This window comes from Danio aesculapii, chromosome 18, assembly GCF_903798145.1.
Source record: "Danio aesculapii chromosome 18, fDanAes4.1, whole genome shotgun sequence".
Lineage (NCBI taxonomy): Eukaryota > Metazoa > Chordata > Actinopteri > Cypriniformes > Danionidae > Danio > Danio aesculapii.
This window is the reverse complement of record NC_079452.1, coordinates 23,445,005-23,467,734: the sequence shown is the minus strand read 5'-3', so window position 1 is coordinate 23,467,734 and position 22,730 is coordinate 23,445,005. Positions and strand designations below refer to the sequence as shown.

The 22,730-nt window shown below is 48.1% G+C and overlaps 1 protein-coding gene across 2 annotated transcripts in view; it reads right to left on the bottom strand.

Moving 5' to 3' along the window:
* Positions 1–2,064: 2,064 nt before the first annotated feature.
* homer2 (homer scaffold protein 2) overlaps positions 2,065–22,730 on the bottom strand; it is a 21,884-nt gene continuing 1,218 nt past the window's right edge. The window contains exons 1-9 of one of the 2 annotated variants that reach the window (XM_056477896.1): positions 22,654–22,730; positions 13,496–13,652; positions 9,836–9,967; positions 9,357–9,449; positions 7,933–8,072; positions 5,539–5,683; positions 5,301–5,411; positions 5,124–5,204; positions 2,065–3,289 (exon numbers count right to left, since the gene is read on the bottom strand). The exon at positions 22,654–22,730 is cut by the window's right edge and continues 208 nt beyond it. In XM_056477896.1, coding sequence (XP_056333871.1) covers positions 3,101–3,289; positions 5,124–5,204; positions 5,301–5,411; positions 5,539–5,683; positions 7,933–8,072; positions 9,357–9,449; positions 9,836–9,967; positions 13,496–13,652; positions 22,654–22,658 — 1,053 coding nt within the window. In that variant the 5' untranslated portion in view covers positions 22,659–22,730 and the 3' untranslated portion in view covers positions 2,065–3,100. The remainder of the gene's footprint in view (positions 3,290–5,123; positions 5,205–5,300; positions 5,412–5,538; positions 5,684–7,932; positions 8,073–9,356; positions 9,450–9,835; positions 9,968–13,495; positions 13,653–22,653) is intronic. The other variant, XM_056477897.1, reaches the window with a different exon arrangement.

Below are 22,730 nucleotides of genomic sequence, written 5' to 3'. Positions count from 1 at the left end.
ACATTACATTTTGGCGCCTGCAGCAGCTGCTGTCATTTGAAGGGAAGCGCTGACTGAGTGATTGACAGCTAATATTAACCAATCCATTTGTTCAGTTTCAGAGTAGTGGGCGGGCATTGTGGGCTTTGTTTCCGGTGAACGAATTTCAAGCCCTGCAGTTTCAAATTCAAGCAGGTTCAAGCACTTTGTCCAAAATCCAAGCACTTTTCTAACCTTGAAAACACTATATTGGAAATCAAGCATTTTCCAGGATTTCCAGCACCCGTACGAACCCTGTTTAATATGAACCCTGTTTAATATAAACCCTGTTTGATTAATGAATGAAAGAGAGCTCACTTGGCAGCAAACCAGCCGGGTAGCCAGTTTGTTTCAGCGCGCGCGTGAACACCACCTCACATGATCACTCAGGTCCTACTGTCAACATAAATAAATCTGAAATTTTGTGTCATGATGAGTCTAATATAGTGAAAGAATCAGTTCATTAACTTGAGTCTGATAAACGGCATTTAAACTGTGTGTTTGGGAGAGATAACGTTAGCTAACTAGCCATTTCCCTTAGCTGAAAATGAGCTCTGATATCCCTTTTTATTTTCCCTATTCATTCTAAACGGACCTTCGGGTCACTCAGAAGTGCTGAAGTGATAAATGTGTGTCACTTTCTCTTCCCTGATAAGAGCCAGGTACAGGACATTTCGATGTGACGCTAAGCAAAACTTCCAGGCTTCTTCCCACCGCAGCCTCGATTTCTGTTTAAAATGGCGGCCGCCTGAAATCAGCCTACAGGACTCTGTCAGAGCTTGACAGGAACTTTACAGTTTCAGCATAGTTCAGCTTTTGCCGCTGTGTGGATCAATACAGAATGTGTGTGATGGTTAACAGAGCGTGTTGAACTGCACTCCTGCATTGGGCTCTCACACACACACACACACTGACCACTTCAGCAATGATGATGAGCCGTGGTGGGACATCCTCTCTGTCTCATGCTGAACCCAGTCGACCAATCACAACAGACTGGGTCATCAGACCAATCAGCACAGATTAGCATCACGCTAAAAAGGGGTTTGGGAACAAATGAATCGCTGAAGGAATCATTTGGGAGTCGCTGTGATAATGAGGTATTCATTAGATCAGTCTGACGCTGGAGACCCCCGAAACCAAAAGCGGACCCTTTATAATGCATCATAGGAGCTCTTTAAAGTGTTCACTGTGTGAAGTGGTCTGAGGCTGCAGATCTTACAGCTTTAAGAGTCCAAATATCCAAACACAGCAGAGCTTTCAGAAATGAATCAAAAGGGAGTTTCTTTCCCACAAGATTATTTCAATATTCCACTAGGAAAACCTGTTTTCTGACCAATCAATAATCAATCAATCTATATGTGTGTGTGTGTGTGTGTCTCGATGAGGAAAAGCTCCTACATCTAAGAGCTGTAAAGAAATCTGGACTAGAAACTAGAAGCTCTTTGATAGACAGGAGCTCACACACACACACACACACACACACACACACACACAGAGCGCTGCATCAATAACAGTAGTATGAGGATTATTGATCGTCAGCAGTTCAACACTGTCAGATTTGTGTGGGATATTCTGCATTTACTCAACACAGCAGTAATCTGTCAGATCAGGAGTGTGTGTGTGTGTACTGTAACGCCTCCTCCAATACATCAAGCCGACTCTAACACACCGAGTTCACATGTCCAGAGAGGGATGCTGAGCTGGAGAAGCTGCTGTCCGGCTCACTGACGACCAGATCAGCTCTGGAGACCCCTGAACAACACTGAGGAGAACACTGGAGATCTGGCTCTGTGTGTGTGTGTGTGTGTGTGTGTGTGTGTGTGTGTGTGTGTGTGTGTGTGTGATCTCGATGGCATGTTTCTATGGGAACAGGTGTACAGTAACATCACACAGATCCTGAATATTCACATCTGGAGCTCAACACTCCAGCAATGGCCGCCGTGTGTGGGATGCTGGTCACCATGGCAACACATCCTCACACCAATCAGGCAGAGGGAGTAAAACGCCCACAGAGGAACACACACACACACACACACACACACGGTGTATCCCACAACCATTTATTGTACAATTTTGATCAACAAAATCAACAAAACTGTTTTATTTTCTTTCAGAAAGAAGAGAAAGGCTCGAGGGTCCAGTAAGGGGAGTGTGTGTGTGTGTGTGTGTGTGTGTGTGTGTGTCTGTGTGTGTGTGTGAAAGAGAGAGTGTGTTAAAGACACCAGGACACATGAAACGCTCAATAATACACCGATCATGAGGGTCAAAGCATGAAGGAATTCAGAACAGCAGGTCTGGAGTGTGAGGAGGCTTGAGCGCAGGACACACACACACACACACACACACACACACACACACACACAAACACACACACAAGAGAGGCAGAGATTATTCTAAAAAAAAAAAGCAGACGTATAAATTATCCCATCACCCACACACACACACACACACACACACCAGCAGCATGTCACAAACACAACACACACCGCACGGCTGCTGTTATCCAGCAGGTATTTGGCTCATGATTCCACTGATCAGAAGAGTATTGTCGACGCAAAACACACACACACGCACGCACGCACGCACGCACACACACACGCACACACACAACAGCAGGAGGAGGAGAGAGAAGGTGGCGCCCCCTGCTGCCACTATTGCAGGAGTCTCACCGCTGGAGGGAGAGAGAGAGAGAGAGAGAGAGAGAGAGAGAGCGCCACCTTCAGGCACTTGAGGAGTCTGCAGTTCAGCTGAGTTTGTGCATTACAGCCATACAAACAACCCTGAGATCTGGGAAACACCCACCAGTCTCTGTGTGTGTGTGTGTGTGTGTGTGTGTGTGTGTGTGTGTGTGTGTGTGTGTGTGTGTGTGTGTGTGTGTGCATGTATGTGTGTAATACTGTGTGTGAGGGTATTTGCGTGTGTGTGTGTGTGTGTGTGTGTGTGAGAGAGAGAGAGAGAGAAACTCTACACCAGCCAGCAGTAGCCCTTAACCAGCAGTCATGCAAGATCTCACACAGACACACACACACACACACACAGGATCCCAGTGAGACTGACAGAGAGTGTGTGTGTGTGTGTGTGTTCAGTTGTCGATGCCGAGTTTGGAGATGCCCTGTCGGACCTCGTGCAGCTCGTCGATCTTGCCGTCCAGCTGCTCCATCAGGAGTTTGAGCTCCGTCTTCAGGCTGTTCTGCTGCTGCTGCCGGTGCTGCGCTTCACCCTGCAGGAGCTCCACACGCTCACGCAGACCACTGCTGGAGAGCTCCGCCGCCTACACACACACACACACACACACGCAGTTAAGGTGATGAACATACGTGAATAACACTGATCAACTCTACAACACACATCAGGAGTGTGTGTGTGTGTCCACTGTTTGTTCATTAGGTGTGTGTTCTGGTCTGGATATCCATCAACAGTGTGTGTGTGTGTGTGTGTTCATTAGGTGTGTGTTCTGGTCTGATGTGAAGTGAAGCACTGGAGGACTGAACACTCAGAGCTTAAAGGGCCATGAAGCCCTCCCCCTGCTTAGGTGGGAGTGTCGAGTGGCAATAGAGGGAGGGGTTTGCATGATAAGGGGAGTGTCAGTACGTGCGGTCTGCACCACAAACACAGACGCAGGAGAGACGGAGAGTGATTTGGAGAGAGCAGCGTCTACAGCAGGTCTGAGAGCTGTGTGGAAGTGGAGGATCTCTCTCCAGCAGATCCCCCTCAGTCTCAGTATCAGTTTAACCCAGGGGTGTCCAAACTCTCTCCAGGAGGGCCGGTGTCCTGGAGAGTTTAGCTCCACCCCTAATCAAACACACCTGAACCAGCTGATCACGCTCTTACTAGATATACTGGAAACTTCCAGCAGGTGTGTTGAAGCAAGCTGGAGCTAAACTCAGCAGGACACCGGCCCTCCAGGACCGAGTCTGGACACCCCTGGTTTAACCCTTTAACACAGACACACCAGTGAATGCAGGAGACAGTGACGAGGCCAATATTACAGTAGGTTTACATGGACATCAGTAATGGAGTTATTAGCTGTAATCTAATGAAGACAACATTAAGATGAAGGTGTTTACATGAGCTGCTCTCTGGAATGTTTCCATTCATAATCCAGTTTTACATGTTACAGCACATATTTAGATGAACATCACGGTGTCTCTGTGCTATCCACATTTCCTCTGGAGACAGTTACGGCTCATCCAGAACGCTGCGGCCAGAATTCTGAGCAGAAGCAGGAGATCAGAGCACATCACAGCTGTCCTCAGGTCTCTACACTGGCTCTCAGTTACATTCAGAACAGAGTTTACAGTATTATTACTGCTCTATAAATCACTAAAGGAGCTCAATACATTACAGATATGCTCACTGAACACAAACCCTAACAGATCACTCAGATCTTCAGGATCATATCAACTAGAAACTCCAAGAGTTCAGTCAGAGCAGGGGGAATCAGCTACTAACAGCGCCCCCTGCTGCTGGAATCAGCTTCCAGAAATGATCAGATGTGCTCCAACATTAGACAGATTCACATCAGGACTGAACACACATCTGTGCAGCTGTGCCTTTACTGAATGAGCACTGCGCTACAGCCCACACATCACACTGTTGTGTTTTGCTCTGTTATATCCCGTTTAACACATTTTCATCTGCTTTAAATCCCTGTTATTCTTAGTTTTTATTCTCTTATACGTGTCCTGTTTATGTAAAGCTCTGTGGATTTTCACTGTGTATGAAATGAGCTATAGAAATACAGCTGCCTTGCCTTGGTTACAGAGTCTTGGTGATTTCTGTGTGTTTTTGGGAGAGTTGCAACGTAAAGCTCTCAGTACTGTCAGCAGACAGAAGAGATTAAGCGTGTGTAACACACACACACACACACACACACACACCAGCAGCTCATTAAGGGCGTAATGAAGAGCAGAATCCCCTCAGTAGAGTGTGACGTGTTTATATCTGCTGCTGTGGAGTGTGTCGCTCGCCTCCTCACTGCAGCTGCTGGAGTCAGCCAGACCAGCTCAACATCACCACCAGCACCATCAACCCGTCTGCGGTGGAGCATCTGACTGACCGCAGCGAGGAGGAGTGTGTGTGTGTGTGTGTTCATGCGTGATCACCTGTAGTTTGCCGTTGATGCTTTCACACTCCGCCATCAGCTGTGGGATTATCTCCGCCTGTTTGCGCAGATTCTCCAGCTCCTGCAAAACACCATCACACACACACTCACAGCTGGAGGACAGAGAGAGAGCGTGTGTGTGTGTGAGTGTGTATGTATATGTGTGTGTGTGTGTCACCTGTTGTTTGTCCTGCAGATCTGCTTCCAGCTCTTGAATTCGGACCTTGAGCTGAGCGTTCCTCTCTCGCTCCACATTCAGTTCCTTACACTGAACCTCCAGCTCTGAGATCTACACACACACACACACACACACACACACACACACACGAGAACTCACTACAGGTTAACTCGTGAACTAAAGTGTCTGGAATGGTTGTGGTGTGGCAGGTCAGAGGTCAGACAGGTGTGCTCCTCACCTTGCTGCGCAGCTGGTTGTTCTCCTCCAGGCTCCGTGTGGCCTGAGTCTTCCAGCTCTCGGCGGAGCTCTCGGCCTCCTGCAGCGCCTCCTGCAGACGGGTGCTACTCTCCCTCAGCGCCTGCAGTTCTGACTCACACTTCTTACTGCACACGCACACACACACACGCACACACACACACGACTGCTCAGTGCTAACCCAAAGTCTCTTTCAGGCAAGTCATTTCACTCGGCGGCCATCTTTGAAACTCTCGGGCAGTATGCTCAGGCATTCTGTTTGCACGGGGAAACCTCAAATTCTCCAAAACTACCAGCCAAGCTCACGATTACATTTCATATTACAAATAACCAATAAAGTTAATCTTCAACAGTCTCTTTCGTTTCATTCCTGAATGTTCACATCACACAAAATCTGCAGAAACTTGTGGTACGAGCCCCTCCCTGGAGACTTTAGAATGACCAATAGGGGATGCTCAATAGAACAGTCCACTGCAGCAGCAGCGCCCAGCAACTGCCCCGTATTCCGCCATTTTGGAGTGAAAGAGATCGGCTGTCCACTGGATCTTATTGCTGTTGCGATGGAAAGCAGCTGCTTTGTTTTTATTTATTTATTTAAAAAGTGCATTAAAGCTGAGATACAACCTGAAAGACGACAATACAACACTTACCATCACAATCAGCAGCACTTCAATAGTTTATTTTACAGACTTATAAAATGCTGTTGGACTTTTCATTCCAAAATGGCCGCCCGCGCCATCTAGTGGCTGTTTCCCAAATCGCACTTGAGTGTCGCCTCTTAGTGATTCTATGCTCTTTGCCCTCCCCGAGGAATTGTCATTCTATAGCCATCGCTGATTGGCTCCTGTACTAGAAGGCGGGCTTTATTTGCCATAAAGCGATCACTGATTGGCTCCTGTACTAGAAGGCGGGGCTTCATTCACCATTTTGACAGTTACACCTTTCCCCATTGAAAGCGATCCATGTGACATGTCTTGTGTTTTCCAGAGTCGTTGGCTGAACTTGTTTGCAGCTGTTAAATACTTTCAACACCACAGACTTCAATGAGGAACCTGAGGCCGTATCTGCAGGTCTGTAGCCTAGCCTTTCTTTATTTTAGAAAAGCAAATGGTTTGTGTGGTTATCGTGAGTGTACAGAAATCTGAACAGACCCCTTCAGTCCACATGATATATCGTGACTCTCAGTTATCCATTAGTGAAATTCAGGGCAGCAGCAGACTCCTCTGGCCAAAGCCCTTCATCACATTAGCAGTGTTGGGCCGTAGCGGCGCTACAGGTTCTGACGTCACTAGCTTAACTCCATTTCTCAGTAGCGTGGCGGTGGCGTCGCTACTTTATAAATCGAATAGTTTTTCAGTAGTGAAGTGACTTTATTAGTGAAGTAGCGCAGTAGCATTAACACAAGGTGCATTTACTGATCGCAGATCAATAAGTGACGGCACTGACATTCACTGAGCTGTGAGGCTGCTGTCTAGCCGACGACAGGAAATCCAGATGATATACGATTTCTTCTTCTTCCTGTTTTTCAGTGATCCACAACAAACTATTAGGTGCGTTACTGCCACCTCTCGCTCTGGTCTGTGACGTCGCTAACCAATTAGGCTAACAGAAGTTAGCTTGATGGAGAGATGACTGAGGGAGAGGAGGTCTAAATATATAGTGTACTGTAGTAAAGGCTGAAGTATACTAGGGTAATCACTATTAGTTCATGATAGTTACTGATGATCATTAATGAAGAGATGTAAATATATACACAATATAATGCTCATTCAGGAATATTTCCCTTTACTGTACGTTACTGTAGTATTTTAAACTGTAACAGCTGGCTTTATTGGATATTTGCTCTCATATACTATAATTAGTTTCTGTTTAATACAGCATATTATTTACAGTAAATAACTGAACTCAACAGTTCTGCCTCATCTTTCATTGACACTTTTATTGATCACCAAGAGATGATTGATCTGGATTTATATCTGATTGATTCTGCAAATGCCACAGAACTCTCCTGCACAAGTAAAGCTGTAGACTTGGTAACAGCAGTACACAGTGTTGTTGTTATACGGGCTGGTTTTGTGGTGTCTGTACTATAATCTTAACTCAAGTGATGAGAGATGCTGATGTGCTGACAGTATCAGAGCTGCTGTGAGCTCACTCCTGCTCACTATAAATGCTGGAAAATATCCATTAGAACTGTAAACATAATCAAAGAGTAATCAGATGTCATCAGCTACTCTTATAAAGGTAAAAGGTACACTGCTTATTACATTTTAAACAGAGTAATGATGTGTAATCTATAACATTCTGAAGAAACCTCCCCAACACTGCGTGCGTGCGTGCGTGCGTGCGTGTGTGTGTGTGTGTGTGTGTGTGTCACCTCTCCTCCACGGCACTCTTCAGCAGGTCGTTCTCCTCTTTCAGCGCTGCCGTCTCGGGGCCGCTGTGTGAGATCTTCTCGTCGTCGGTGCCGTTGATGCTGGACGCCTGATTCCCTGATGGAGTGTCACGACCAGACTCCTGACCAAACAAACATTCACTTTCACCAGTGTGTGTCTTAATGACGGAAACCACACACACACACACACTGCATTAATGAGCTCGTGTTCGTATCGGTGCTTCGCCTTAAACAACACAAACTCACACACTGACTGTGCGTTCACACTGAAGGCGGCGAGAGTCACACTTCCATACACTGATCTCGTATGTACAGCAGCCGCTGCAGAATATCAGCACATCTCACACACTCCTGCCCGAGTAAACCTGCGCTCCAGAGCGCAAATGATGAGCGCCTTTATCAAACTCATTTATCTATGGAGGATCTAGTGGTGTGTGTGTGTGTGTGGCTCTGCTCCACTCATCCAGTATCTTTAAAAACAGAAGAAAACATTACTGCTCATCAGTAACTCGCTGTTTCATGTGTCCCTGTCAGAAAACACAGTAAATAACATCAAACACACAGTGGGAAATCTGTGAGGGATTCAGGTTCACATCCTAATATCTGTGTTTATCTTCTGCAGTTTGAACAGCGTCCCACACATGCAGACGCGGGACCCTCTGGACGCTTCAGTGTGTGTGTGTGACTCCGGCTCGGAGTGCTCCAGCTGACTGCAGATCTCTGATATACCAGCAGATGGAGACGCATGAATGAGGTTATCTAACGCAGTAAAGCTTCCTCCTGTGGTCACGAGCCCTCATTACACTGCTCATTATTACACTGTCCTTTAGGCCTGATGAACACACTCCAGCTGTTCATCATGCAGACGCTGAGCGCTTCTAGAGCTCAGAGATATGCTCATATTAGACCGGCTCTGCAGCACTGGCCCCCTATAAACATCAGGTACATCTACACACCTACTGTACATCTACATATCTAATCCACTCAGCCCTGAGCGGCTGAGCTGCAGTGTTTGAGGAGCCCCTCACGGCCCCTGCGCTCCCTTAATGCTGGATTATTGATTATTCCCAGAATATCAGCATCACTGCAGGCGGCAGATCTGCTCATATCTGCACACACACTCTGGGTCAACACAAACGCAGAGGGCTGCATCAATCAGGGGAACCAGAGCTGGGAATACTTCCCAAACACACACACACACACACACACACACACACACACACACACACACACACACACACACACACACACACACACACAAACACACAGTTATGCGAGTATCATCCATGCTTATGTTAGTCTGTTTCTCCTCATCCTGAGGTCTCCATTATCCTGGATCCGGCCCGTATCCTGGGCAGATCTCTGCTGGGTTATTTAGGGTTAGTCTGGGTTGTTATGTGCTGTACCTGTGACTGATCGCTCGACGTCTCCATCTTGTCCTGAGACTTCTCTCTGGCCAGTTTTGCTGCTTCTTTGACCTCCAGGAACTTCTCAGCAAACTGAGAGGGCAGAGAACACATCATCAGTCCAGCGGTTCATGCCATTAATCGTCAGCATTAGCGTGAGGTGTGTGTGCTGGAGTGTGTGTGCATGAGGAGCTGATGTACTGTAAATGAGGGCCAGTCTGACTCTACAGGAGTCCCGTATGGAGGTGTCCTGAGGACTGCTGTACAGCAGAGCGCCTCTAGTGCTGTGGAGGACTCAGCTTTATTCCCTCTGTGTGTGTACTGACCCCGCCCCTCCAGCACTCTGATTGGTCAGCAGGTACACCAACACACACACACACAGCAACAAACACTGATAATGTGTGTGTATGTGAGCGAAAGTGTGTGTGAGAGTGATTGTGTATGTGTGTGTGTGTGTGTGTGTGTGTGCGCTGTCAGACCTTGGACAGCTGCTGTTCGGAGGCGAACCCGAGGCCGAACACCGTGTTGGCTCTGCTGTCGGCCCACTGCCCGAACTTCTGAGAGGTTTTAGTGAAGTTCATGTTGGGTGTGATGGTGCTGTTGATGATCACCTGCGCACACACACACACACACACACACACACACACACACACACACACACACACACACACACACACACACACACACACACACGGTATCAATTACATTTTTACAGGACAGGACAGGATAAGATAGTTAACGTGAGCAGACAGGAGCGGGATTCAACCAGCACGAAGATGAGCAAGAAATGCACCGCCATTTTGTAGTTTCCTCTTCATACGATTACAGTGTAACGCAATTAAAAAAGAACTACACTACCCAGAAGCCATTAGTGCTGGAGGGAGCTAACACCTGTGGAGAAACTGATGTGGTGAAAGAATGATTGGCCGCCAGGTGATGACAGAGCTAGTCTGGGAGTCAGAAATAGTAATGAAGTTCATGAGAGTAAAGTGTGAGGGTGCCCGCATGCCGTGTGCTGCTTGTAAAACATGCTTCATCTTAGTCAAGTACAGCGGTGCTTCAGGGACGAGCGCTCTGAAAAGTTCAGGAAAGAATAAGCCAAGCATCTTTTCATTCTTCAAGCGAGACTCACTGTCGGGTGTTAACCCCCAGGGGTCTGAGGTGATTTTGGGGTCCCTGAGATGTTTTGACATGCCCTGAACATGTGTTTTATTTATATTCAGCACACATTGAGCTACAGTAATATGGGAGAAATATTGATGAAGATGTGTGCGTTTCTTAGACAATAAATATTATGAGTGGTTAGTCAGTTTTGGAGAAGAAAATGTGGCTGAAATAAGGTCCAAAACACACACTGAATGTGCCTGAACAGGACTTTTGAGTTAGCAGTCTTACAGGCTAGAACATTCACTGCACCATTATGTGAACATTATTCTGATCTCTCATTCAAAGGAAACAGTGCAGTGATCTACAGTTTGTTAAGTCTGTTTCGGCTGATCTCAGCTGTACGTGAGAGTGACGATGGTCATGAATAATTCACACACGGAGAGACAAAAGACACTCACCACTCACCCATCAAGGGCACTGTAAAGCAATGTCCATCTGCAAAAGCTAGCCCAAACTAAAGGCTTGTATGACCATGCATATATAAGTGCACCCTCACACGTCTCTCTTCAGATTCATATGTTTAATAGGAAGCTCTACAATATTATATTAGTGCAGGAACATTAGATTAGTCAGTACTGAAGCCAAATCTGGAGCTCATCTAACAAGATAACTCACCATAACGCTCCAATAACTACAGTTAGATGTTATAGAAGAACAAGAAATACTAAATTAAAGAGGAAAAATCAAGAAGCAAAACAAATGGACAAATTTAGTGGACATATTGAAGACTGATTTTTTTTTTTTTTGCAATATTTATCTTGAAGTTAACTGTATTCATTTCTTAACTTTTAATTTCTCAATATGTTTAGAGACTAAATAGTATTTTCTACAATATAATAATTTAAAAGTATTACTCTTTATAGAATATTTGGAGTTAATATTCATTTTCAGAATGGGATGAGCACTGTATGTGCACTTATCCAGCATGCACAATAATACAGTATATTTAAAATGCTGTAATGTTGTAATAAACTCTCTCGTGCAATAATCCAGCGTTTGATAATCATTTCTGAATGACTCTGAGACACTGAAGCAGCGTAATGACAAAAGCTTCAGACATAAGAATGAATCATATTTTAAACATGAAAAACTTCAAAATAATATTTAAAGATCTTTTATATGTTTATATATTTGCCCAAATACCCGATGATGATCCCGTGAGGTTAAATGGGTCAAAATATCTATTTATTTCTGGGAATAAAAATGAAATGGTCTTGTGTTTGTTTGGGGGCAGCTTTCGTCATCACTTGTATTAAAGGCAGACATGGGAAGAGCCGGCGTGATGCTCGCTCTGCCGGGAGAATTCTATGGATCACCTAGCGAGACAACATTTGTTTTCAAAATGCGTTGGAAAGTTCACCTTGCAAGCTTTATGCAGGTATGTCTCTCTCTCTCTCTCTCTCTCTCTCTCTCTCTCTCTCTCTCTCTCTCTCTCATATATTAATGTATTCAAGCAGCGCGTGGACTCGTGGGCGTGGTCGCATTAAAACTAGACATAGCGTTGGTTTCATCCGGATTGCTTTATCAGACAATGTTTGTTTTCATCATGCACTCGCTGCATTCTAAAGTAGACACATCAAGCTTTCTGTAGAGACACGGCTCATGTCTGAGTGTTTTGTTTCTGCGGAGTTTCAGTGCGTTTTACTGACACGTTTCAGAGAACAGCGTTCACAGTTGGCGGAGAGAGAGAAGAGAGAATGCCGACACTGTGTATTATCCTTATATTGCAGAAGCACACACTTTTGTTGTTATTGTGAGTGTACACAAGAAGCAGACACCTAACAGATCCGACTGATGCATTGCTCCAATCTGCACGATCCAAACTGATCTGTCATTGAAGTTCTCTTCGGCGTTATCAGGAGAAGATGCCTCAAACACGGTCTTCCACCCCTGGGGGTCAATCCTCATCTGACCCACAAAATTGCTCGAGACCATGTTAGATTCAGTGTTTTCACCCAAACTAAACCAAATTTAATGATTTGAAACCAGAAGAATGATTGTATGGTGAGTGACGAGGACGGGAATATCTGCTGTGCACTTCTCCATCTTCTCCACTTAGTTAATGTTTAATCAGTATGTTTAAATGGAGCATGCTGCGGTTCTCCCTCATTATGCAGGAGCATATTCAATTAAAACTCTTAACATGTTAATCAAAAACCTCTTCAGTAATGAGTGAAATGCAGCATGGGAAAACTGGATGACCTGAAGACTAAGAGCAGGAGCAATATATATGAGAGCGGGACAGGAGCGGGACGGGACAGGAGAGAAAATTCACTCCCGTGTCATCCTCTAGTGTGTCTGTGTGTGTGTGTGTGTGTGTGTGTGTGTGTGTGTGTGTGTGTGTGTGTGTGTGTGTGTGTGTGTGTGTGTGTGTGTGTGTGTGTGTGTGTGTGTGTGTGTGTGTGTTATTTCTGCACACAGTGATTCTGTGACTCGTAGAGCTGATCAAAGAAACGCATGTTCAGTCAATAATTCAACATTTGTGTGTGTGTGTGTGTGTGTGTGTGTGTGTGTGTTCATTCAGCCATGCAACCTGTGTGCGGATTCAGTCAACCGTGCAACCTGAGTGTGTGTGTGTTCATTCAACCTGTGTGCATGAGTTTTCAGAATGATGGCAGCAGGTGTGTGTAAATGTGTCTCTGCTATTAACACACTAATGTGTGTGTGTGTACGTCCTCATCCATGTGCTTTCCAAGAGTGACAGCAGCAGGTGTGTGTGTGTGTGTGTGTCAGCAGGTCTGCGCTGTGACATCATCAGTGCCGCCTCCACACTGAGGGACTGATCCAAATCTCCATGGCAACATGAACCGTAAACCCTGTGCAGAGGAAGATCCTCAGAGTGTGTGTGTGTGTGTGTGTGTCCGCACATGAGAGAGAGAGAGAGAGAGAAAGACTGCTGTTTGATTAACCCTAACCCTGACTCCATCGCACACACGCACGCACATACACGCACACACACGTATCTGTCTGACCTTTGTTCCGTCCACACTGATGATGCGGTAGCTGTGGCGTGCGCTGTCGTAGAAGTAGGAGACCGTAACGGCCTGTTTACTGGCGGGAACCCAGTTCTTCTTGGTCGTGGGGTCGATCTGGAAGACATGAGCCCTGGTGGTGTAGATCGGCTGCTCCCTGCAACACACAAACACACACACACACACACAAACACACACACACACACACAAACACACACGCACACATCAGAATAAACCACACAAAAGCAGTAGCGTCAGCTCTTGAAGATCTGTAATGGAATAACACTACTGTTACTGAACACAACACTGCTGACATCCTGACGACACACACACACACACACACACACACACTGCAGTGTGTAAGGGCAGTAGTGCGGTGTGTAAGGGCAGTAGTGCGGTGTGTGAGGGCAGTAGTGCGGTGTGTGAGGGCAGCAGAGTGTTGTGTGAGGGCAGCAGAGCGGTGTGTGAGGGCAGCAGAGCGGTGAGTGAGGACAGTAGTGCAATGTGTGAGGGCAGTAGAGCGGCGTGTGAGGGCAGCGGAGCGGCGTGTGAGGGCAGCGGAGCGGCGTGTGAGGGCAGCGGAGCGGCGTGTGAGGGCAGCGGAGCGGCGTGTGAGGGCAGCAGAGTGTTGTGTGAGGGCAGTAGAGCGGCGTGTGAGGGCAGCAGAGCGGTGTGTGAGGGCAGCAGAGTGTTGTGTGAGGGCAGTAGAGCGGCGTGTGAGGGCAGCAGAGCGGCGTGTGAGGGCAGCAGAGTGTTGTTTGAGGGCAGTAGAGCGGCGTGTGAGGGCAGTAGAGCGGTGTGTGAGGGCAGTAGAACGGTGTGTGTGGACAGCAGAGCGGTGTGTGAGGGCAGTAGAGCGTAGAGCGGTGTGTGAGGGCATCAGAGTGTTGTGTGAGGGCAGCAGAGCGGCGTGTGAGGGCAGCAGAGTGTTGTGTGAGGGCAGTAGAGCGGTGTGTGAGGGCAGTAGAGCGGTGTGTGAGGGCAGTAGAGCGGTGTGTGAGGGCAGTAGTGCGGTGTGTGAGGGCAGCAGAGTGTTGTGTGAGGGCAGTAGAGCGGTGTGTGAGGGCAGTAGAACGGTGTGTGAGGGCAGTAGAGCGTTGTGTGAGGGCAGTAGAGCGTTGTGTGAGGGCAGTGGAGCGGTGTGTGAGGGCAGTGGAGCGGCGTGTGAGGGCAGCACAGCGGTATGTGAGGGCAGTAGTGCGTGTGTGAGGGCAGTAGTGCATGGGTGAGGGCAGTAGTACGGTGTGTGAGGACAGTAGTGTGGTGTGTGAGGGCAGTAGAGCGGTGTGTGAGGGCAGTAGAGCGGCGTGTGAGGGCAGCACAGCGGTGTGTGAGGGCAGTAGTGCGTGTGTGAGGTGAGGGCAGTAGTGCATGGGTGAGGGCAGTAGTGCGGTGTGTGAGGACAGTAGTGTGGTGTGTGAGGGCAGTAGAGCGGTGTGTGTGGACAGCAGAGCGGTGTGTGAGGGCAGTAGAGCGTAGAGCGGTGTGTGAGGGCAGCAGAGCGGTGTGTGAGGGCAGCAGAGCGGTGTGTGAGGGCAGCAGAGCGGTGTGTGAGGGCAGCAGAGCGGTGTGTGAGGACAGTAGAGCGGTGTGTCAGGGCAGTAGAGCGGCATGTGAGGGCAGTAGAGCGGCGTGTGAGGGCAGTAGAAGCGGCGTGTGAGGGCAGTAGAGCGGCGTGTGAGGGCAGTAGAGCGGCGTGTGAGGGCAGTAGAGCGGCGTGTGAGGGCAGTAGAGCGGCGTGTGAGGGCAGTAGCGCGGCGTGTGAGGGCAGCACAGCGGTGTGTGAGGGCAGTACTGCGTGTGTGAGGGCAGTAGTGCATGGGTGAGGGCAGTAGTGCGGTGTGTGAGGACAGTAGTGTGGTGTGTGAGGGCAGTAGAGCGGTGTGTGTGGACAGCAGAGCGGTGTGTGAGGGCAGTAGTGCGTGTGTGAGGGCAGTAGTGCGTGTGTGAGGGCAGTAGTGCGGTGTGTGAGGGCAGTAGTGCGGTGTGTGAGGGCAGTAGTGCGGTGTGTGAGGGCAGTAGAGCGTGTGTGAGGGCAGTAGAGCGGCGTGTGAGGGCAGTAGAGCGGCGTGTGAGGGCAGCACAGCGGTGTGTGAGGGCAGTAGTGCGTGTGTGAGGTGAGGGCAGTAGTGCATGGGTGAGGGCAGTAGTGCGGTGTGTGAGGACAGTAATGTGGTGTGTGAGGGCAGTAGAGCGGTGTGTGTGGACAGCAGAGCGGTGTGTGAGGGCAGTAGAGCGGTGTGTGAGGGCAGCAGAGCGGTGTGTGAGGGACAGCAGAGCGGTGTGTGAGGGACAGTAGAGCGGTGTGTCAGGGCAGTAGAGCGGCGTGTGAGGGCAGTAGAGCGGTGTGTGAGGGCAGTAAAGCAGCGTGTGAGGGCAGTAGAGCGGCGTGTCAGGGCAGTAGAGCGGCGTGTGAGGGCAGTAGAGCGGCGTGTCAGGGCAGTAGAGCGGCGTGTCAGGGCAGTAGAGCGGCGTGTCAGGGCAGTAGAGCGGCGTGTGAGGGCAGTAGAGCGGCGTGTGAGGGCAGTAGTGCGGCGTGTGAGGGCAGTAGAGCGGCGTGTGAGGGCAGTAGAGCGGCGTGTGAGGGCAGTAGAGCGGCGTGTGAGGGCAGTAGAGCGGCGTGTCAGGGCAGTAGAGCGGCGTGTCAGGGCAGTAGAGCGGCGTGTGAGGGCAGTAGTGCGGCGTGTGAGGACAGTAGAGCGGCGTGTGAGGACAGTAGAGCGGCGGGTGAGGGCAGTAGAGCGGTGTGTGAGGGCAGTAGAGCGGTGTGTGAGGGCAGTAGTGCGGCGTGTGAGGACAGTAGTGCGGCGTGTGAGGACAGTAGAGCGGCGTGTGAGGGCAGTAGAGCGGCGGGTGAGGGCAGTAGAGCGGTGTGTGAGGACAGTAGTGCGGTGTGTGAGGACAGTAGTGCGTGTGTGAGGACAGTAGTGCATGTGTGAGGACAGTAGTGTGGTGTGTGAGGGCAGTAGAGCGGTGTGTGTGGACAGCAGAGCGGTGTGTGAGGGCAGTAGAGCGTAGAGCGGTGTGTGTGGACAGTAGTGCATGTGTGAGGACAGTAGTGTGGTGTGTGAGGGCAGTAGAGCGGTGTGTGAGGGCAGTAGTGCGGTGTGTGAGGACAGTAGTGCGTGTGTGAGGACAGTAGTGCATGTGTGAGGACAGTAGTGTGGTGTGTGAGGGCAGTAGAGCGGTGTGTGTGGACAGCAGAGCGGTGTGTGAGGGCAGTAGTGCATGTGTGAGGACAGTAGTGTGGTGTGTGAGGGCAGTAGAGCGGTGTGTGTGGACAGCAGAGCGGTGTGTGAGGGCAGTAGAGCGTAGAGCGGTGTGTGTGGACAGCAGAGCGGTGTGTGAGGGCAGTAGAGCGTAGAGCGGTGTGTGAGGGCAGCAGAGCGGTGTGTGAGGGCAGCAGAGAGGTGTGTGAGGACAGTAGAGCGGTGTGTGAGGGCAGTAGAGCGGTGTGTGTGTTTCTGAGAGTATCAGAGCAGCAGTAGGAGCATCAGTTCAGCTCATTAAAGCCGTCCTCGTTTACTGTAATCTGATTTGGCTTTCACAGACGTCATGTGATGATTCCTGAGCCGCCACTGACCAACATCATCTGAGGACGCTTGTGTTCACGTCTATATCAGCAGACGCACATACCCCACGAGTGCTGATCCACATCACATTAATCTGATGGATTCTGGAAGATCATCACCATCACCATCATCATCACTGAAGACACAACATCATCATCATCATCATCATCACCTCCTGAAGGCAGATGAACGTGTGTGTGCTTCAATAAATCTCTGCTTCATCAACACTCTCAAAAATAACCTGACAAGTGTGTGTGTGTGTGTGTGTGTGTGTGTGTGCGTGTGTGTGCGTGAGATTTCCACATCATCTCAGCATAGCATCTCAAACATTCACTGAATCTCAGCTGAGTGGGTCAGGAATGCAGTTCTACCTGCACAAACGCACACACACACCTATACACACACATCTATACACACACACCCAGAGGAGCCGCACCTGAACTTTGACCTCAAAAACTCACTGGGCTGCACTGTGATTGGAGCAGAATGCATGGAGAAGGCAGGGCTGAGAAGGACACATTGCTCTGATTGGACACACAACACACACATTCCAGCTGTCAGCAGGTCAAACTGTTGCAACACACACTCATGAGCACAACACAGACACACAGCAGTTAATCACTGTGAGAAACACTGCTGACCCCGACACACACACACACACAACATTATCACATTTACATACACACACACACACACGAGAACTAAACAAAAACACACTCTTCTCACATTTATATACACACACACACACACACACACACACACACACGAGAACTACACAACACACCATCTCCACAGTGGCGGATGAGAATTCTAACAGAAATGTGATCTCTCAGCTCAGACTGACAATCCTGCTGGCCTTAATGTCTACACCCTCACATCATCACACACCAGTTACTCATTTATCTGGAACTCAGAGTCGCTCCAACACCATGCAGCTCAGTATCAGGACAGGATCGATATCTGCCTGGAGTGTGTGATCAGCGCTGAGGAGAACAGTGGAGTGTGTGATCAGCGCTGAGGAGAACAGTGGAGTGTGTCATCATTCTTAACTCTTACAGCTTCAGACACACAGATTACAGATATACAGAGTGACGATGGTTTCTCCCAGTCAGAGATTATTCACAGTGACCCATCTGACCACATTCCCCACAGCCACTCTGACTGAAACTCGGCAGCATTTCCACATGATCAGATATCAGAGATCAGACATCAGAGATCAGTCATCAGAGATCAGTCATCAGACATCAGAGATCAGCCAGCAGAGATCAGTCATCAGACGTCAGAGATCAGACATCAGAAATCAGAGATCAGTCATCAGACATCAGAGATCAGCCAGCAGAGATCAGTCATCAGACGTCAGAGATCAGTCATCAGACATCAGAGATCAGAGATCAGAGATCAAACAACAGAGATCAGTCATCAGACAGCAGGCATCAGAGATCAGACAGCAGGCATCAGAGATCAGTCATCAGACAGCAGGCATCAGAGATCAGTCATCAGAGATCAGTCATCAGACATCAGAGATCAGCCAGCAGAGATCAGTCATCAGACATCAGAGATCAGCCAGCAGAGATCAGTCATCAGACATCAGGGATCAGTCATCAGACATCAGAGATCAGACAACAGAGATCAGTCATCAGACAGCAGGCATCAGAGATCAGTAATCAGAGATCAGTCATCAGACAGCAGGCATCAGAGATCAGTCATCAGAGACCAGTCATCAGAGAGGAGGCATCAGAGATCAGCCAGCAGAGATCAGCCAGCAGAGATCAGTCTTCAGAAATCAGAGGTCAGACAACAGAGATCAGTCATCAGAGATCAGACAGCAGAGATCAGTCATCAGAAATCAGTAGTCAGACAACAGAGATCAGTCATCAAAGATCAGTAATCAGAAGTCAGAAAACAGAGATCAGTCATCAGAGATCAGACATCAGAGATCAGTCATCAGACATCAGAGATCAGCCAGCAGAGATCAGAGATCAGCCAGCAGAGATCAGTCATCAGACATCAGAGATCAGTCATCAGACATCAGAGATCAGACAACAGAGATCAGTCATCAGACAGCAGGCATCAGAGATCAGTCATCAGACAGCAGGCATCAGAGATCAGTCATCAGACAGCAGGCATCAGAGATCAGTCATCAGAGATCAGTCATCAGCCAGCAGAGATCAGTCATCAGAAATCAGAGGTCAGACAACATAGATCAGTCATCAGAGATCAGACAGCAGAGATCAGTCATCAGAAATCAGTAGTCAGACAACAGAGATCAGTCATCAAAGATCAGTAATCAGAAGTCAGAAAACAGAGATCAGTCATCAGAGATCAGAAATCAGAGATCAGTCATCAGAGATCAGTAGTCAGACAACAGAGATCAGTCATCAAAGATCAGTAATCAGAAGTCAGAAAACAGAGATCAGTCATCAGAGATCAGACATCAGAGATCAGTCATCAGAGATCAGACATCAGAGATCAGTCATCAGAGATCAGTAATCAGAAGTCAGAAAACAGAGATCAGACATCAGAGATCAGACAGCAGAGATCAGTCATCAGAGATCAGAAATCAGACAACAGAGATTAGTCAACAGAGATCAGTCATCAGAAATCAGAGGTCAGACAGCAGAGATCAGGCATGAAAGATTGGTCATAAGAGATCAGACATAAGAGATCAGATAGCAGACATCAGTGCTCAGACATCAAAGATCAGTCATCAGAGATCAGAAATCAGACAACAGAGATCAGTAATCAGGCATCAAGAGATCAGACATCAGAAATCAGACAACAGAGATCAGTCAACAGAGATCAGACATCAGAAATCAGAGGTCAGACAACAGAGATCAGTCATCAGAGATCAGACATCAGACAACAGAGATCAGTCATCAGAGATCAGACAACAGAGATCAGACATCAGAGATCAGTCAACAGAGATCAGTCATCAGAGATCAGACAACAGAGATCAGTCATCAGAGATCAGTCATCAGAGATCAGTCATCAGAAATCAGTCGTCAGACAACAGAGATCAGTCATCAAAGATCAGTAATCAGAAGTCAGAAAACAGAGATCAGTCATCAGAGATCAGACATCAGAGATCAGACATCAGAGATCAGTCATCAGAGATCAGTAATCAGAAGTCAGAAAACAGAGATCAGACATCAGAGATCAGAGATCAGCCAGCAGAGATCAGTCATCAGATGTCAGAGATCAGTCATCAGACATCAGCCAGCAGAGATCAGTCATCAAACATTAGAGATCAGTCATCAGACATCAGAGATCAGAGATCAAACAACAGAGATCAGTCATCAGACAGCAGGCATCAGAGATCAGTCATCAGACAGCAGGCATCAGAGATCAGTCATCAGAGATCAGTCATCAGACATCAGAGATCAGCCAGCAGAGATCAGTCATCAAACATTAGAGATCAGTCATCAGACAACAGAGATCAGTCATCAGAGATCAAACAACAGAGATCAAACAACAGAGATCAGACATCAGAGATCAGTCAACAGAGATCAGTTATCAGAGATCGGACATCAGACAAAAGAGATCAGTCATCAGAGATCAGAAATCAGACAACAGAGATCAGTCATCAGAAATCAGTCGTCAGACAACAGAGATCAGTCATCAAAGATCAGTAATCAGAAGTCAGAAAACAGAGATCAGTCATCAGAGATCAGACATCAGAGATCAGTAATCAGAAGTCAGAAAACAGAGATCAGACATCAGAGATCAGTCATCAGACATCAGAGATCAGACAACAGAGATCAGTCATCAGAGATCAGTCATCAGAGATCAGAAATCAGACAACAGAGATCAGTAATCAGGCATCAAGAGATCAGACAACAGAGATCAGACAACAGAGATCAGACATCAGAAATCAGAGGTCAGACAACAGAGATCAGTCATCAGAGATCAGACATCAGACAACAGAGATCAGTCATCAGAGATCAGACATCAGACAACAGAGATCAGTCATCAGAGATCAGACATCAGACAACAGAGATCAGTCATCAGAGATCGGACATCAGACAACAGAGATCAGTCATCAGAGATCAGACATCAGACAACAGAGATCAGTCATCAGAGATCAGAAATCAGACAACAGAGATCAGTCATCAGAGATCAGACAACAGAGATCAGGCATCAGAGATCAGTGATCAGACATCAGTCATCAGACAACAGACATCAGAGATCAGTCATTAGAGATCAGACATCAAAGTTCAGTAATCAGACATCAGTCATCAGAGATTGGACATTAAAGATCAGTCATCAGAGATCATTCATCAGGCATCAGAGATCAGACATCATAGATCGGACATTAAAGATCAGTCACACACACAGGCCTCCCAACAGCAGCTTGACAGTGTCAGATCAGGATCAATAAACAGTTGATTGATGTAACTGGAGATGGGCCCTGGGATCCGGCCCCTCACACACACACACGCACGCAGGCACGCACGCACGCACGCACACACACACGCACACACACACACGCACACACACACGCACGCACACACACACACACACACACACACACACACACACACACTGTCCTAAATCGACACTGAAGGGCCTTATTCAGCCAGTGCAGGGGACAGATGAGACACACACACTGCTTAGGGGTACCTTCCCAAACAGCAGAAACACACACACACACACATGCACACACACACACAGCTGATGAGCAGAATGAGGCTAATCTATACCAGCCTCAGAAACTATCAATAATCAGCGCTGAAACACACACACACACACACACAGAACAGTGAGCAGACCGTTAGACACAGACGTGCAGGCGCAGCTCAGCCCACACTGATGATCGGGTCATCAGAGACTCTCCCTGCACTCCTCCAGACCTCACGAGCTGCTCTATTCTGTGCAACACTGAAGGAGATATTTAGCAGAATGTGGGAAACCTGTAACTATTGACTTCTACAGTGTTTGTTTTACTGATGGTCCTCAGCCTTCTTCAAAATATCTGAACAGAATAAAGCAGGAGGAGAGGAGTGGAGCCACCAGAGGGAGAGCACAGGGGGAGCGGGGGGCCCTTCACATGATCTGCACCAGCCATGCCAACCTGGACATGCACTGAACATTCCGCTTCACACACACACACACACACACACACACACACACACACACACACACACACACACACACACTGATACTGTACAACTGAAACACTGAGGCTGCATTTCTAATGTGGGAGAAACTCCTCCGACCGCACTGACTGGTCCATCAGCTCGGGGTGCGCATGCGCAGAGCGGCGAGAATGACAGCTCAGCGCGGAGGACTGACTGATCTGGGGTCAGTGCTGTGAGCTAAAATCACCTGCTGTTCTCACACACACACACACGCACACACACACACACTGAGCCCCAGTCCAAGAACTTTTCCTTATGAAGGTTTTAAGCAGCTGATCTGAGGCCAGCGGACGCGAACACGAAGCGGAATTCACACACTTCCAGGCAGAATTAAGGGAATAAAGCATTACACACACACACGCGCGCGCGCGGCTCGCCTTCAGCCTTTGCTCAGCCATAAACACAGCAGTGTGTGTGTGTGTGTGTGTGTGTGTCAGACAGAGCTCACCCCATTCTCCTGTGCGCGGTTATGAAGCGTCTTTAGTTTCTGAGTCTGATCCGCATCAGTGAAGAGCCGCCGCTGAC